Raw genomic sequence first — 17,022 nt, 5'->3', positions numbered from 1 at the left:
TAGTATGTACTGCCAATAAATAATAAAAATATATATTATATATATGAGAGTTTTGACATTAAGATCCAAGCAAATATTGGGTTTAGGAAGCTCTTCATAATTGTCTGCTTCTTATCTGGCCAGTTATGAGGCATGGTGTCTTGTAGACAAAAGAGAGAATGAATAGAAACTTAGATGAATTCTGGCAAAAACATAGCTTTAGAAATTATGTAGCTCAGCTGCGACCTGCAGATGGGAAATCGGAGGCTGACAATAGAGAAGCAACAATACCAATTACACTCTGCTATTCCAATATTCAAGCTACCATTCTAGTATTGTGCCATCACCAAGTCCTAGCATAACCCTGGCCAAAATCATTAGATCTTGATCTTGTTTCCTCAGCTAATGCTATTGGGAAATAGTTAGAAATGTATGATTAAGTAGTTTTAGATTGTTTCAATTAAATCCTCCTTTCCTTAGGCCTAAGGATGGAGGTTCACCCCTGTCATTCCAGCTACTCATGAGGCAGAGATCAAGAGAATTATGATTCAAACTCTCTTTTTTAAAGAGAGAGAGTTTGCCAAAAAAAAAAATTAGACCCATCTTAACCAAGCATCCTGTCATCCTTCTCTACAGGAGGCATTAATAGGAGGGTCATAGTTCAGACGGATCCATGATCATACATGAAACCTCGCTTGAAAAGCAGTGAACACAAAACGGACAGAGGTCTGGCGTAGGTTGCCAGCAGAAGGCCCTGAATTCAAACCCTAGCAAAACTGAAACAAGAAAACAATGAAAGGTCCTCTCAAGCAAATTTCAGTATGAAATATTCCTAGATACTGGAATTTGAGGAATCAGTAGAATCTATTAGTTTTAGGCCTAAAGTTTCTGAATTCTCCAAATCATCAGCTTTGGCCACCTGACAGCCTTCTTTGCCTGGAAGAGTTCTCTAATGGGAAGTGAGCAGCACCTCCAGTGAGTTGTAGTACATGTTGTGTGGTGGATGGTCTGAGAAACTGCAAGTGGAGAGTACCACAACTCCATGGAATGAGAAACCACCATGGTGCTATATCCCTTTGGGACAGGATCCTCTATGATAGGATCTGCCCACGACTGCTAACAGCTATGCAAGGAGGTCCATTTGTGGAGACCCAAGAGATTCAACTGCCTTTATCGCTGGCAGTCTAAGCACCAGCCATACTTTCTTGGCCTATACACATAGAAAGCACAGTTAGTTTCTGCCTCAAAAATCTTACAAACACCAGTGGAGTAGAATGAAGGCCACGTTGTCATCCCAATCTTCCCTTTCAATCGTGATATGCCCCTAAGCAAGTCATTCAATGCTCTGTGTCTCCGTTTATCATCTGTGAACGGTGAGGACATTGTGTGACTTTGAGGTCTTTCCAAGTTGAGCATTCAATCATTCCATACTGAGTTTCTTCTACTCAGTGTGTCTTCTTAAGAATTCAACTAGAAAAAAATGTTTGGGCTAAATGTAGGTATTTTGAAGTCCATAATAATATAGTCTTTCTCAAACTAGTGTGCTCTGCTCTCCTCTAAGTGACTGTTACAAGATCATATTTTATGTTCTTTTCACATGATATACAGGGCTGAAACATTTCATTCTTCTGGCTAATGAAGACAACATCATAAAAATGGAAAAGTCAATAGGGAAAAATTCCAAAATATCCATTTGTGACATTCATGTCTCTCATGAAATACTAAATTTTATTCCTTCAAACTCCTTGGAAAAAATCATGTTTGAGATATCTGATTATAAATGGATTCATACGTGATGCTGGAACAGATACGATTCTTACATAAAGCTGTCAAGTCCTCATGATGTTTTTCTCTAACATCAACTTGGAGAAGAGATCACTTGAAAAACAATTCTACTCAGAAATGAAATCTGTTTTTCAGGCAGTTTTCATCTTGAAGTGAAGAAGTGACCCTGCTTGTTCATTCCCTAGTATCTTAGCTGAGCTGAACAGCTGTCTGGACATGGCTCCCATGCCTGGTCCTCAGGAAGAGGGGGCAGGAAGGGTTGGGTGACACCTCTCACGAGGCATGGGCCTTTTTACTCACAGAGAGCAATTCCTCCAAAACGAAATTCAAATCCTCTATTATGATTATATTGGTATAGAGCCCAGCAATATAGTCCAGATTACAATGTATTCACTTTATTTTCTTATGTAAAATGGGTTAAAATATTTTCAGGGCCCCAGGTACTGTGTCCATCAAGGAAAGAACTGGCCATTGGCCGATGAGTAAAGCTTTGGCCAACCTGTGCAGTCATGCCCTCACACAAAACACCTTAGAAATAGCTTATTTTCTCTACTGTAACATAGATTATAATTTCAACACCCCTTTAGGTTTGACCAGAGGAGAGAAAATCCTGTCATTTTCACTGGTAGGAATTGCATGATCTGTAACTGTGAATCTCAGCTCTGGGACTTCTCTCCCTCTTGTTTTGTCACTGTCCCACTCCGCCTTTGTGGATAAAAGATGTGTGACCAATCCTCTCAGACAGAAAATGGGTGACAGAAAGTGACATAGTAGATGAAAATGACTGAAGAAAGAGTTCTGCAAACATCACCACCCAGGGAGCAAACCCAGATTTGTTTATCAAGTGGCCATGCAACATTTCTAGAACTACTTTTCACATGGATCAAAACTTGCTCCTGGTTTGATACACTATGGATCCAAGCTACCAACCTATTCTTTTAGCTTTCATGCCTTTCAAACTTTTCAGTTTTCCTCTAACTCACAGGCTTTTACTTGCATGAGAAGAAACTTGTCTTTGCCTTTTAAAAAGTTGTTATCTGTAAGTAAGTATCTGTACAAGGGTGTTGCCATCCATGAACAGTTTATGAATACAATGCAGCTTGATCAATTGTCCCCCCTTTCAACATTCTCACCCACCCCTCGAAACCCACTTTTCCTAAGCTCTTTCCTATAAAGTCTACCTGGCTAATTCTCTCATGTGGCTCTTACCCTGTGAGGCCCTCCATGTCAATTACTGCGCTTGAAATGGTTTCCTTCTCCAGTCTCTGTCCCTTTACCTAGTTGTGTATGGTTTTATTGCATTTAACAGGATATCAAATCATGTAGTTATTTGCTTTATCCATCCTACTACAATTTATGTCCTCTAAGACCAGTGACCTCATATGTGTTACTGCATTTCTAGCACAAAACTGGGGCCATTGTAGATGCTTATTGACCATCTACTGGGTGAAAGAGCAAAGAGCTGAAAAGGGGGAAATAAGTGTTTTGATATTCCCAAGCTAACGAGCACAGGCATTCTTCTCCTACCCACTCCACTCCCCTTCCCCTTCAAACCAAGAGATTGCAAATAGGAAGCCGATAAAACACAATGACTAACAAGGAGACACAATGAGGCAAAAATACATAGATACTCTTCCATCCTCTTCCCTCAGATGCCTACACAAGAGCAGAAGTAGTGTACGAGTGGACGAGAGAGCCGGCCCGCTCCGTGGTGGTGGCAGAAGATGGGTCCCGCTTAAACCAGTATGACCTTCTGGGACAGACAGTAGACTCTGGAATTGTTCAGTCGAGCACAGGTAAGCACCATCTGGTGACTCTGGATATGGATATGGAGGAAGGAAGGAGCAAGAGAAGAGGAAAGTCCATCCTCTGGTGACACAGCAGGGGATCCACTGAGTAGAGACTAATGTAACTAGCAGACCTGTGGTATTGGACCTGCCATTTTAGGCCTGTGCTTCCCTTTCTTTCTGTGCCAAATAAGGAGAGCTGTAGGTACTCTGTATGCATACGTTCTGGAACACTTGGGTATGACGGTCTAGTTTAATTCCTTGCCAGTTAACTCACAGAGATCCCTGACCAGTATTCCTAGCACATGGAAACCTTCCATGAATGCTCTGCTAATATCTATTATTCTCATGAATTAATGAATCTTGGCAACTCTTTAACAGTGGTGAGTTCAGTAAAACATTAAAAAGTCAGCTGATGTACACTGTCTACACTTCTGGCCAAGGGGTGCCCATGGCTAAGGCCATTGGAGACAAGCCACACACTGCCCACCCAGGTCACAGCAGTGGCAGTGCCATCCTTTCTGATGGTGTCACTGATTTGCACAGGGTATCTTCTAGCTGCACTAGATACTATTAAAAAGCTGGACCTAAGCTGGGCACCTTTAATCCTTGCTACTCACAAGGATGAGATCTGAGGCTTGTGCTTCAAAGCCAGTCCAGGCAGAAAACACCCCATGTAACTGGAAGTGGAGCTGTGGCTCAAGTGGTAGAGCACTAGCCTTGAGCAAAATAGTTCAGGGACAGGGCCCCGGCCCTGGTTCAAACCTAAAGACCACTATTATTATTATTAACAATAATAAAATAAAAAGCTGGACCTAAAATTTTGAAGTTCTATCAAACAGTGTGCTCCGTTTTGTGAAGTGACATTTTGTGCTGTCTTAAACCTTTCTTGGACTTTCTTGAGACTAAAGCTCTACCACTTGGGCCTCAGCACCACTTCTGGCTTTTTTCTATGTGTGTGGACCAGGAATTGAACCTGGGTCTTTGTGCTTGCTAGGCAAGCACTCTACCACTAGGCCAAACTCCCGGCCCTGTGTCTTAAAGACCTTTCTAAGGGACATGAAAATTATGAACAAAAGCTGGACTTTTTAACAATTAGGTAAACTTCCATTCCCCTTAAATATTTTGAAACATATTCAAATTACTGAAATACTATATAAGGGCCAACAAACTATTTTCACAGGAGTCTTACAAAATTGGAGTTTATGTCATTTATTTTGATTTGTGATTTGTTAAAAAGGCTATTTAGTAGTATTTAAGGATAATACTAACAATATTCTGACAAATTATTTTAAATATCGGACTTTATCTTGGAGGATGCACAATTCCTGTTACTAAGATTAAGTACTGCTTTGAGAATCCACGGTTACCTTAGAAGTTCAAATACTCCTATCTCTTGTTTTTGAAAAATGGGAAACACTGTTGTATTAAAGATGAGACAGTAGCTGGGCATGTGGCTCGGTAGTAGGGAATTTGCTTAGTATGTGCAAGGCTTTGGGGTTTGATCCCTAGAAGAGGAAGAAAAACAAGGGAGGGAGGGAGAAAGGAATGGTATACAAATGAGGTAGAATATTCCACTAAAGCTACTTAAAATGGCATATGGAGATACTGCTGTGGTTTTGAAAATAACCCCAACATGAAAATGGTAAAGAGTTTTATTTCTTACAGCATGTTGTATTGTAAAAGACACTAAAATAAGCTGTGTTTACTTCTTAAAAATGGATGCTATTATAAGCTGGATGTGATGACAGGCCCCAGAGAATCAATGCTAGAGAAGGCCCAGACCTTGCTCTCATGGAATGTGGACTCTCAGAGCAGATAGTACATAGACTGCAATTATGGAAATGGGTGGTAAGTGCTGTGATTAACACTTCGGCAAGGTCAGGGACCATGTCTGTCTTCAGTATCCCTATTATTTCCTGTGGCAGCTGGGACACAGGAGGCCCTGAATAAATAGTTCATGGTAATGAAAAACTGGATATAGCCTAGGTAATTGAGGGAGTTGGTCGGCTTCAAGAGCTTGCTTGTCACTTTTCTAGTCTGGGGGACTAATAATCAGAGGCTTCCATGCATTGGTATCAGGATGGAGGCTGGACCCACATGGAAAAGAAAGGCAGGAGTGCAACAGGAGGGCAATCAGGAAGGCTACGAGGTGGGAGGTGGCTGGGAGAAGGCAGGCCTCCCCTCCAGCGGCAGTCCTTAGAAGCTCATCCATGTCACATAGCCCTCCATGTCTGTAAATAAACTTGAGACATACTTCATCTTCCCCACCATAAGGATTCAATCTACCTACCAGGTAGAAAAGATCTCACTGTTTCTTCCAGAAGACTAGAGAAAAATGGAGGAAGAGAGCCCATGATCACAGCTGGATAAAAGGCTCTGAGTTCACCTCAACTCCCAGGGATGACAATATCCACAGATGAACTGCTTTCTGCTTGCCAGCATCCACACTCCTATGAACACAGACTCATGCAATCCATGACCTGCATCAGATCAAGGCCATCAAGGGGGAAAATATGAGGATCTAGCATGATATTTGAATATTTTAAATTCACAGTAAGCACACTGAAGAGCCATGTCCTTCCCTACAACTAGCTAACAAAATTAGGAAAGGCCCATGAGCTTGAGGTATATTTTTGAGACAGGCAGAGCAAAACCATTATGGAAATATAGCCGTGGTAAATAATCACCACATTTCAAAATCGACACAATTCTCAATTACTCATCTACTTATCGACTATTCCTTCAGCCATTTTCTCATTTTTCTGTGTGAAACACAGTGACTTCATTCAGCTAAGAGAGAGAGAGGACTCCCAGCCTCACCTGTAGGAAGCTCCTGGTCGAAGGAGACAAGGAACTAATATTATTGGCATTCTTCTAATCTTATACTTTCACAAAATAGCTCTAGAAATGTTTTACAGTTGGTGTTCAAGGTCACACAGCTTCAAAGAGGGAAAAGTAAGATCTGACCTATGGATGTAGAGCTGTAGATAAAGTGCTCTTCATTATACAGCATACTAGACTGCTGGACAGGTCTTTACATATGTGTCCTCTCCAAGTATACCTCCACCAGGGGCCACCAGGGCCCACCAGGGCACAGTGCTCATCATAGCCCTTACCAACTCAGTGAGTCTGGGAAACCTGTTAATTTTTCTCTCCATCTCTTCCCATATATCTAAGTCATAAACTGCTGTGAGAAAGTGGGAAAATGCATGTCTGCTGCTTAAGGAGTTTCTGGTGTGTGATGACGAGATAGCTGATGTTTTTATTAGTGTTGGTGGCTCCATGGCCAGAGAGCTTCATGGTGGAGGAGGTGAGGATGTTTCTGGAACTTGATCCCAACCAAGACCCCTGGCCCCTTCTGTCATATCCTATGATGCTTAGATCTGTTTAAGGAGAATCCCCGAAAAAGTCACAATGGCGACTGAAGATCACATGCTGTGACTGATGCAGAAAAGTAAAACAAACGAAATATGGCATTAGGCGTAGAAATCAGAAGCATATCTAAGCCAGTGAGACTTATGCACAAGCAATGTTTAAGTAGATGCCGTGATGACCCCAAGTTCTTCATCTAATTAAATTCAATCTATGTTAGTTAGGGAAAAAGATGTACCTCTGCAGTGACTTTCATTAATCCTCAGAACAGATGACTAAGAAATTCTGGGTCCTCTTTTCTCACATAGCCTGGCTTCTTTGGTTGATAGGATTAAGGTTGACCTTGCAAGGTCAAAGTAATGAGGAAAGTAACTGACTCCTTTGATCACAGAGCTTCAGTGATCATCAACATTCATCAGAGTCAAAGGCTCTCATTTATAAAGCCTAGTATGCAATTTTTACAGAACTAATTATAAACATAGAATGTGAGATCTGAAAGAGAGGGGGAGGGGAGAGAGAGAGAGAGACCGTGCAAGCGTACACGTTCTGGTTACTGGTTAACTCTTTTCTATTTCTAATCAGGAAATATCTCAAGAAAGGTTAAGTGGACTATTACTGGTCCTGAAATACTACCATCCATGTCTGAAATATTTTAACACATGGCTTCTTTTAAAATGGTCTTATCTCCAGACAATACTGAATTTAAAGAACTTGGAAGGAATGTTCTATCATTTTGTGGATTCAGTGTACAGCAACATTTTATTAAATGGCTGAGTGGCTGATTTTCTAAGCTGGTTAGAGTGTATATCTATGTTGCTCTACCTTTCAATTACTAACCTGAATAAGGTAAGAATCAGATTTTTAAAAATTACTTTCACATTTTTCCTCAAAGCATCCTGGGAAATATTCAGCTAAATACTATCATATTAATTGGACAAATGAGCACAGCAAAAACAGATGAAGTATTTATCTTCTAGTAACAACCCACATTACTGCCAAATTATACCCCTTTTCCCTTTCTTCTACTCTAATTCACTTTTATCTTGTAATATATCAGATATATTGCTATATGTAATTTACCAAGTTCCCTTAGGGCTAGATGATATGTAAAAGGGTATTTGAATAGCAAGTCTTCAAGACTGCTGAATTAGAGAAAAAGCATTTCACATGCTTAGCGCATAAGCCTTTGGTGTCTAGACTCTCAATCCAATTTTGTTGTCATGTTTTCCTTTCGTCGTTCAATTATCACAACTTGATTCGGATGTTGCTACCCTTTCTTTCCCTTATTTAAAATCTCAGTGACAACTCTCCTTACATTTCACCTAATTTAAGGAGATGTTTCAAAATATGACAAGTCCTCCTATCCTTTCCACAATCTGTGTGGGAAACAAATTGTTTATAAAACAAACATAATGTCAAATAATGATTCCTTAGATCTCTAAAACATCTATATTCTTTCAGACTCTCAACAATGCACACACAACAGAGGATAATTAGATATGTATAGGCACTCATCTTTCTGCATTAGAGGGAAGATTTTTGTTTTTAAGCTTTGAGCTGGTGACATTTTGCTGGCCACACCGAATGAATGACCAGGAATAATAACATGCAGCACCCCGTGGTGCGTGTTGACAGATAGGAGGGGTTTGCTCTCACAGGAATATATTTTAGCTGAGATTTTGGAAGACTGGTTTTCTGAATTTTTTTTCAAATTTAGATCACTTCTTTCTCTTTCCTTTGACCTTGAAGACATCAGTAAAGGCATACAGATAATATAGAAAACTAATTAGCTAGCATTTGGCTTATCCTTCCAATATAGATAGTCAGGGATTTTGAGTGACCTTAAATTTCTGCTTTCATCACAGACAAGTGTGGAATAACAGAGGGAGTGTGAGGTCATACTGTATAGGAAGAAGTATTTCTCTATTTCAGTTTGCTGGGAAGGACATAACCATACATATAACTAAAATAAAACATGAGACACTAGCATAAATATAAACAACAGCTATAAATTAAGTTGAAAGAATTTAGGAAAGGCTTAGAAAATCACAGGTGTTGTCATTAATAATCATTAATACTGAGAGAACAGGAATGAATGCATGGATGATTTTCTCCTGTAAACAGTCAGTTAATTTCTTCTGTCAATATATTTACCAAGTGGAAGAAGAGTGAAGAAAATAGAAAAAGGAAGGACCCATTTACTTAAGGCTGTGCCACGTGAGCAACCAGCTGCAAGACTGCTGCTTTTATTTCCTTTTCTCTTTCTTCCCTTTGGTGTTGGTTCTGTAGATTTAACCCAGCACGGTGCAGAGCTGCCCCATTTGTTTGGTCAAGGCTGGCCCTCTAGCATTGGGGCACCACCTCCAGCCTGGTGTTTCAGCACTAGTTAATTAGGAGGTGGAGGAGCTTCCAGACTTTTCCGCCCTGGATGGCTTCAAATCAAGAGCTTTGATCTCAATCTTCTGAGTCCCTAGGATTACAGGCATGAGCCAGCAGCATCTAGCTACAGAAGCAAGTTTATAAAGAGGCTCTTGTATGGGGAGGATCAAGGGGGTGCTAAGTAGTGAGAGTCATATTATAGGGGCTAAAATCTGCTGTCCAGGGGTCTGTATAAAGATGGAAACCACACAGGGAAAGTTAAAAGGAGGAAAAATGAAAACCTGTAAGCAGAATGAAGCTTTCTAATGCAGAACACATCGACTTCTATCCACCCACAGAGAGCTAAGCTTATCTTCTTGGTGAATCAGGACAAGAAGTTCTAAGATTTGTAACTGAAAAAAAAATGTAAATGAAGAAAAATAAAACCTTCCTGCAGTTTGGGTTGTGTGTCTTCTGCATCCGGCCTCTAAATAAAGCCGGAGTTTGAAGCAGAGGAAGAGCAGTGAGAGAAGCCAGTCTGGGAACAGGGGCAGCAGGAACCAACAGGCATGGCGACACAGCTCCAGAGGCAGCTCGTCTCGAGTGTGTGAAGCTCTGGGTTCAATACCCACTACTGAAAAAAAAGATACTGGCCCGGGAGTTTGGCCTAGTGGTAGAGTGCTTGCTAGCATGCATGAAGACCCAGGTTCGATTCCTTGGTACCACATATGTAGAAAAGAAGCTGGAAGTGGTGCTGAGAAAGTCCAAGGACAGTGCTCAGGCACTGAGCTCAAGCCCAGGACTGGCAAAAAAAAAAAAAATACTGATTATAGTCACAGATTTTTCTGACAGCTTACGAAATGGTTTGTAAATTTCGTTTGGATTTGAAAAACTTATTCTGCTCGGTTATTTTGAGAGCTAAAGTTTAAAAAATGATGAATTTTAGTCCAGTCCTCACTTTGGATTTCAGGCCATCTAAATTACTCATTCTAGGTTCGCAGAAGTATTAGAACTGAAATGGACCTGGCCCGACTTGCACATGGAAACACCTCCAGTGAATTTGTTCAACCTGGATGTCTAGGTCTTTTTTATTTTTCATTTTTTGGTGCTTGTATTGGGGTTGAAGTCAGAGCCTGGGTACTCTCCTTCAGCTTTTTCTCTCAAAGCTGGCACTATACCACTCGAACCACAGCTCTATGTTTGGTCCATTCGAAAAAAAAATCTCAGTCTTTTCTGCCCAAGCTGGCTTTGAACCAGGATCCTTATATCTCAGCCTCCTGAATAGCTAGGATTACAGGCATGAGCCACCAGTGCCTGGGTCTATTCTCTATTTCAGATAGAGAGAGAGTTGTATAAATGTAGGTAACCAAATCTGGTACATTATCTTCATAATCCTTAAAGCCAACCTGCAAATAGATGATCAGATTTTTCCTTTTGATATCTTGTATATTGCTGCTAGGAACTTTGGATATCTGTGAGGACTCAATTTCAAACTCATAGTGATATGAATATATATTAAAAGCATTTCTTTTCTCTCTTGTTCAAAAGTTTTATCTCCAGCAAATGGATGTCACATAGAGAAGGGGCTGTACTGCTAATGGAAAAACCTCAGAAAAAAATGTGCTTTCCAAGTTCAAATTGTTCAACTTTCCATCTGTTTCGCTCTCCAGGAGAGTATGTTGTTATGACGACTCATTTCCACTTGAAGAGGAAGATTGGCTACTTTGTGATTCAAACCTACTTGCCATGTATCATGACCGTCATCCTCTCGCAGGTCTCCTTCTGGCTCAACAGAGAGTCTGTGCCAGCAAGAACTGTGTTTGGTAAGTGTCCGCCAAGGTAGGCAGGCACACAGAGTCTAGAGGCCCTGCACCCATAGCTGCCAAATGGCAGAAAGACACAAGAAAGCACTTAGCCTTTGCTCTCAAGTTACTGTGAAGGCAAGGGTGGAAGAGTTGCCATTCCTATTAGAGTTCAGACAATACTGTTTTGATGGCTAAATTCCCTCTCTCTCTCTTTCTTTCTCTCTCTCTCTCTCATCTCTCATCTATTCATTTCTAGCATGTGTAGGTGTATATATCTATCTCTCTCTATGTATGTATATATATACATATGTATATATATGTATGTATATATATAGCCATTTCAGAGAGCGTGAATGGACTGAGTTGCTGACATTTAATTGGATATTCGGGTATTTTTGCTTTTGTGTAGGGGAGCAGGCGTTCAGTCACATCCATGGGGATACTGACTCTATTGGTACCCTTAGGGAAGACTCTCAGGGGACAACTACAAACTACATCCCTCCTCATATAAAACAAAACAAAAGGAGCCTTCATGCTTTCTTTGCGAGGAGCTCATGATGTCTCGTGTCCATGCAAGGCTGTCATCTTTACCCACACCCAGACACCCCAAGAACTACAACTAGGATGCACGTTAGCCCATGCACAACTTCTAAGTGACCTAAATGATTCAAGTTATCTAATGAAGAACTATTTAAAGGGCAAGCAACCTTTTTCGAATGGGAAAACTCCCCTCCTGGTATTTTGTTTCTGAGTTTGTATTGTGTACAATGGGTATGTCCACTACCCTGTCTCAGCTGTACTTACCAGACTGGTAAAAGTCCTACAATATATTTATTGATTCATTCAGTTCATCTTTATTTGAACCTTACTATGAGCTACTGCTGTATGCTAGGAGGAGAATGCAATATCAAACTGGATATAGACCATTCCTCATTGAGATATATTCTGGAGGTTGAGATTGGAAAAACCATAGAAATCCCTGAGAATAGTGACTGTGTGCTTTATACTGGGTACTACTGCTCAGTATAAGTAGCCTATATTCTCTCATCGAACTCTAACAGTGTCCCACCTGTTATTACAATAGTATTACTTTTATGAACTTGGACTGGCAGGAACGCTATACTAAGTAAGCTGAGGACAGAGGCCCTGAGCACAGGCCCTCGCCCTGGAGTCTGTGCCCCATCAGTGACACTTCAAAGTCATCTCCACGCCATCTCATTGAAAGATCAAGATGTAGAATGGGGTCCCAGTGGTCAGGCCAGTCTCTGAGGGACAGTAATCACACAATCCATGGCGAATTGATTCTACAAATGCCAGCGATCCTCCTATGACGATAAAGACACTGTCACCTTCCTATGTGCCACACCGGGGAGATAGCATCGACTACAGGCATCCCGAAAAGTTTCTTATCTCACTCATGACAGAGCTTCGGAAGCTCTGACCACAGCCTGAGCTGCAAGCCCAAATTATTTCTAGTTCTATAGCAAAAGAAAAACTCATTTAAAATCCATTTCTCTTTTTAATGGTATATCAAGATTAGCAAGTATTGAATCACCAGAGGCTGATATTTTGATAAATTCTCACCTCTGTACACACACACACACACACACACACACACACACCCCATTAACGAAGGAGGAAAAAAAAACCTAAATTAGGACACATAAAAAAGTTCATTTGGCGCTACGAGTTTAGCCTAATGTTAGAGTGCTTGCCTAGCATGCACAAAGACCCAGGATTTGATTCCTTGGTATCACATACATAGAAAAAAAAAGTCAGAAGTGGTGCTGTGTCTCAAGTGGTAGAGCTGTAGCTTTGAGAAAGCCCAAGGACAGTGTTCAAGCCCTGAGTTCAAGCCCCAGGACTGGCAAAAATAAAATAAAATAAAAATAAATGAGTTAATTTATTTTATTTTTGAAGAAAGGCCAGCACTTGAGTGAAAAAATTCTTTTAAGTGACATAATTTCTCCTTTTCATTCCAACAAATGCTACCCTTTATACTTGTGAATTGTCCGTGGCATTTTAAAATGTTTTATACATCTAAAACATTGCTCTTAACATTTCCAATGGCTGTATATCTCAATCGACTCATGCCCTTTCGGTGCACAGAAACTCAGCTATGCCAAGTATTTCTGTGTATCACGTTATATGTTTCCAGTGTTTAAGTTCAATCAGATCACAAATACAACTTTCCTAGACCTTTAGCCTTCTAACATTTATTTAGTACACATATTTCTATTCTTTTTAGTCTGAACTCAACATATTCATCAGTTGTATATTTGCCTGGGTGGATTTCCAGTACTTAAATACTAAAAAAAGGAAAAACAATCTGGTGAAAGTTATCTTTTCTAAACTAATTTCAAAAAAAATTCTAGAATGCAACAAGACCGATGCCTATTTCATTTCTTAACCTATCATGCCAAAGAACGTGGCTTTCCACACTCTTTTTACTTATAGGCAGTGGGGTCCTGTCATGTTACTTCCAGAAAGTTCCAAGTTCAGGATCAGCTTCATCAGCTGCCAGTTGTACAGGAATAGTTAATTTATCGTTCTGATTTCCAGAATGATAAAGTGCCTCTCAAATGAGAGTTCAGGGAATGTGAGGTAGTGTTGTTCAAATAATTCAATGAGAAAGTGATTACATACAGATCTTTCTCTGTAAAGGCTTGGAGCTTACTAGCTGCTCAACAAGTTTTATCCCTTTCTTTTCCTCTAAGGTAGAGGTTTACACACACACACACACACACACACACACACTTCTTAGTGCTATTTAATTGCCCAGAGACCATGGCACATTAGGTGTGCACATAACCAGTGAAAATTACTTTGCAGGGCTTCCATAGAAACATTTCTACTGGAGTTCACGATAGGATAGAGTTATCAAAATGATATGGAAATTTGCAGTGATGGCAGTCATTAAGTTTGCCATTAGTCACTGGGAGGCTAAGAACTAAACACTTGATTATACTACCTCACTTAACACTCAAACAGCACTGTGCTTTTGACTTAAAAAATCAATTAGCAGGGGAAAAAAAAGTCAAGCAACAAAAACCAGAAACCCAAGATTGTGAGGCAATTGTCCCAAGGTCACTTAGCAATTATACAACTGTGATTTGAAACTGGGTTGCTCTGTTCCCCAAATACTGACTTTTAATTACTTTGTTATTTTCTCTAGTTAGTATTGATATGTAAATTTGGGGGCTGTTTTCCAGCCAATATTCATTAAATGATTGTTAGTTATGCAATGCCAACATTGCCCCAGAATTTTCTGTAATCCCTCCAAAGCTCAAAGTGACTCTATTTCGATTAACTCTATGTGTCAAAGTTAAAATTTTGATTTAAAAAATCTTGCCATAGTCTTAGCAGTATTCCTTCCTAGGCCATCTTACCTTGCAATTCATGGAAAACTGCGGAATTTTTATTGGTGGGATTACAAATGTTCACCTCCTACCACATGATCCAGCTCGTTTTCTAAAACGAGGAACCACAGACTAAAGCCTCAGGCCTAGAGGAAGACAAGACCTACCACAGCAATGCGTTATTTATAGTGCTGCAGTGATCATTTCATAGGATTATATGTGGTCCTCAATAATCTTGGCAGTGTCTGGACAGGAATCTCCCTCTTTGGACTTACACTGATGGTAGAGAGAACAAGAGAATGGAAAGCAAGCTTTCCGGTTGAGAGCAGTGGAGGTTGAGGTAATGTTAAATGGCTGATGCTGGGGATCAGCAATGAAAGAGCTGAAGACTGTTCCAATGGCAGGTCAGTCGTGCTTCTGTGGAGTCTTTTCAAACGTTCTTCAGATGGACTAAGAGGGACCATGCAACATTATACTCAATATTCTAAGATACTATGGTATAGTATCACGAAATGCAATGCCCTATACTGTATTCTAATAGAGTAGATTAAGTATGCGATACTGATGAACATCAGTTGTTTAGTTGAAGATCCAAGGATATCATCTTTTACATCCTAATAATTCATCTTGTCTAAGTAAATGAAAATGGACTGACTTGAAAACTGCATTGACCTTGAATATGGGTCCTTGTAATCCCTGCAGAGGAGTTCCAGAATAGGAAAGATGGAGACAGAATTAGCAGAAAGGAAAAGATCAGAAAGACTTGAGGTTAGAGTTTATATTTTGCTTGCCTCTTAGCTGTCTAAATTGAAGCAAATCTGTAAAATTTATTATGTATGTACATATACACCATATATATATGTGTATGTAATAAGTACTTACACACACACACATATATATAATACATGTGTGTAGATATCACACACACACACACACATATGTTTTGATTTTGGTTAGGCTTGAACTAAAGGCCTGGGCACTGTCCCTGAATCTCTCAGTGCTCAAGGATGGCACTCTACTACTTAAGCCACAGCACCATTCTGGAGTTTTTGTGTATGTGGGACTGAGGAGTCAAACCCAGAGCTTCATACATGCTAGGCAAGCACTCTACCACTAGGCCCCCTTCCCAATATTTGTGTATGTATGTATGGATATATGAATATGTATGTGTATATGTGTATAAATATACATAGATATATACATACATATGGCTTCCAAGATTTTCTCTAAATGAGCAGTTGTTTCAGAATCAGGACAACACAGTGTAAAAGAAGAAGAGTTAATAAAAAGGTAACTATCATCCTAATACTGTTTGTTTATCTCTTAATTATTAAGAAATCATGGGCTTTCTGGTTTTCTACATTTGACACACCGAGTATTTTTTTTAAACTGTGAGGATCGACATTACCTAATCTTTGTCAATCAGAGGCAGTGTAGATCTGTAATTTCTCTTTCAGGACTTGGGCACAATGAAGGATGTTCTTTTCTATTCTACCCAGCATGCCATATAGAAAGTACCCATTTAAAGAGGTTCATGATCTGATGAACAGCTCCTCCCTCTTACCTTGGTTTGTCCCTGCCATACCACAAACTGCAAGAGCCACTGGAGTTCAGTGTTCATTCATCCCTGGTCCTAACTAAAGTGGGATGATTTAAAAACCACATTGTGCATGTAGTGCTGTGGATTTCCTTAGCTCAAGCTGGTTGAACGCCTGTGATGAACCTACAATTCAAACCCCCAGCTCGCCTGATTTCTTTCCTCAGGAGTGACAACTGTGCTAACTATGACAACCCTGAGCATCAGTGCCAGAAACTCCCTCCCGAAGGTGGCTTATGCCACTGCCATGGACTGGTTCATCGCCGTGTGCTATGCCTTCGTCTTCTCTGCTCTCATTGAGTTTGCCACCGTCAACTACTTCACCAAGAGGGGCTATGCGTGGGATGGCAAAAGTGTGGTTCCAGAAAAGGTAAAAACGTTTTCAGGGCCAGGAGTTTGGCCTAGTGGTAGAGTGCTTGCCTAGCATGCACGAAGACCCAGGTTCAATTCCTCAGTACCACATACATAGAAAAAAAGCTAGAAGTGGTGCTGTGGCTCAAGTGGTAGAGCTCTAGCCTTCAGAAAGTCCAAGGACAGTGCTCAGGCCCTGCGTTCAAGCCCAGGACTGGCAAAAAATTGTTTTCACATGCCTGCAATGCTCCATCATCATGAGTCTTCCAAGTTTTCCAATGAAATATTACAAGTAAAAGCAACAAGTGCAAGAATAAGGATTCATTTCTTTTTCCTTAGGTTATAAATCAACTGTCTCCAATTTTCTGTGAAGTCAATGGCAGGCACATTGTCTCTTTCCCAAGCAGCCATTTGTGTGATTCACATGCACAAAAGAATGCAGTAGTAATTCCACAGATGTGAGACATGCCTGTAACTTGAACTGGTCTAACATTCACATTGAAAAGACTGAGATCCAATATTTGTGAAATTAATGTTGACAATATGCTTTACTATAATATATATAAGCAGACTGGCTTTGTACTACATAACCCGTATATGACACTGCATTTTCAAATTAAATCTTT

General features: G+C 40.3%; 1 protein-coding gene and 1 long non-coding RNA gene across 8 annotated transcripts in view; one reads left to right on the top strand and one right to left on the bottom strand.

The window, feature by feature from the left end:
* LOC150044548 (uncharacterized) overlaps nt 1-17,022 on the bottom strand; it is a 604,944-nt gene that overhangs the window by 134,512 nt on the left and 453,410 nt on the right. The gene's annotated exons all lie outside the window — the stretch shown is intronic.
* The window catches only part of Gabra1 (gamma-aminobutyric acid type A receptor subunit alpha1), a 48,265-nt gene that overhangs the window by 27,054 nt on the left and 4,189 nt on the right, over nt 1-17,022 (top strand). Inside the window, exons 7-9 of the mRNA XM_090321092.1 lie at nt 3,417-3,560; nt 10,955-11,107; nt 16,213-16,415. Of these exons, the coding sequence (XP_090177218.1) occupies nt 3,417-3,560; nt 10,955-11,107; nt 16,213-16,415 (500 nt within the window). The remainder of the gene's footprint in view (nt 1-3,416; nt 3,561-10,954; nt 11,108-16,212; nt 16,416-17,022) is intronic.

Source organism: Megascapheus bottae, chromosome 29 (genome assembly GCF_031878675.1).
Source record: "Megascapheus bottae isolate mThoBot1 chromosome 29, mThoBot2.hap1, whole genome shotgun sequence".
NCBI classification, from domain to species: Eukaryota; Metazoa; Chordata; class Mammalia; order Rodentia; family Geomyidae; genus Megascapheus; species Megascapheus bottae.
This window is presented reverse-complemented; position numbering and strand designations above follow the sequence as displayed.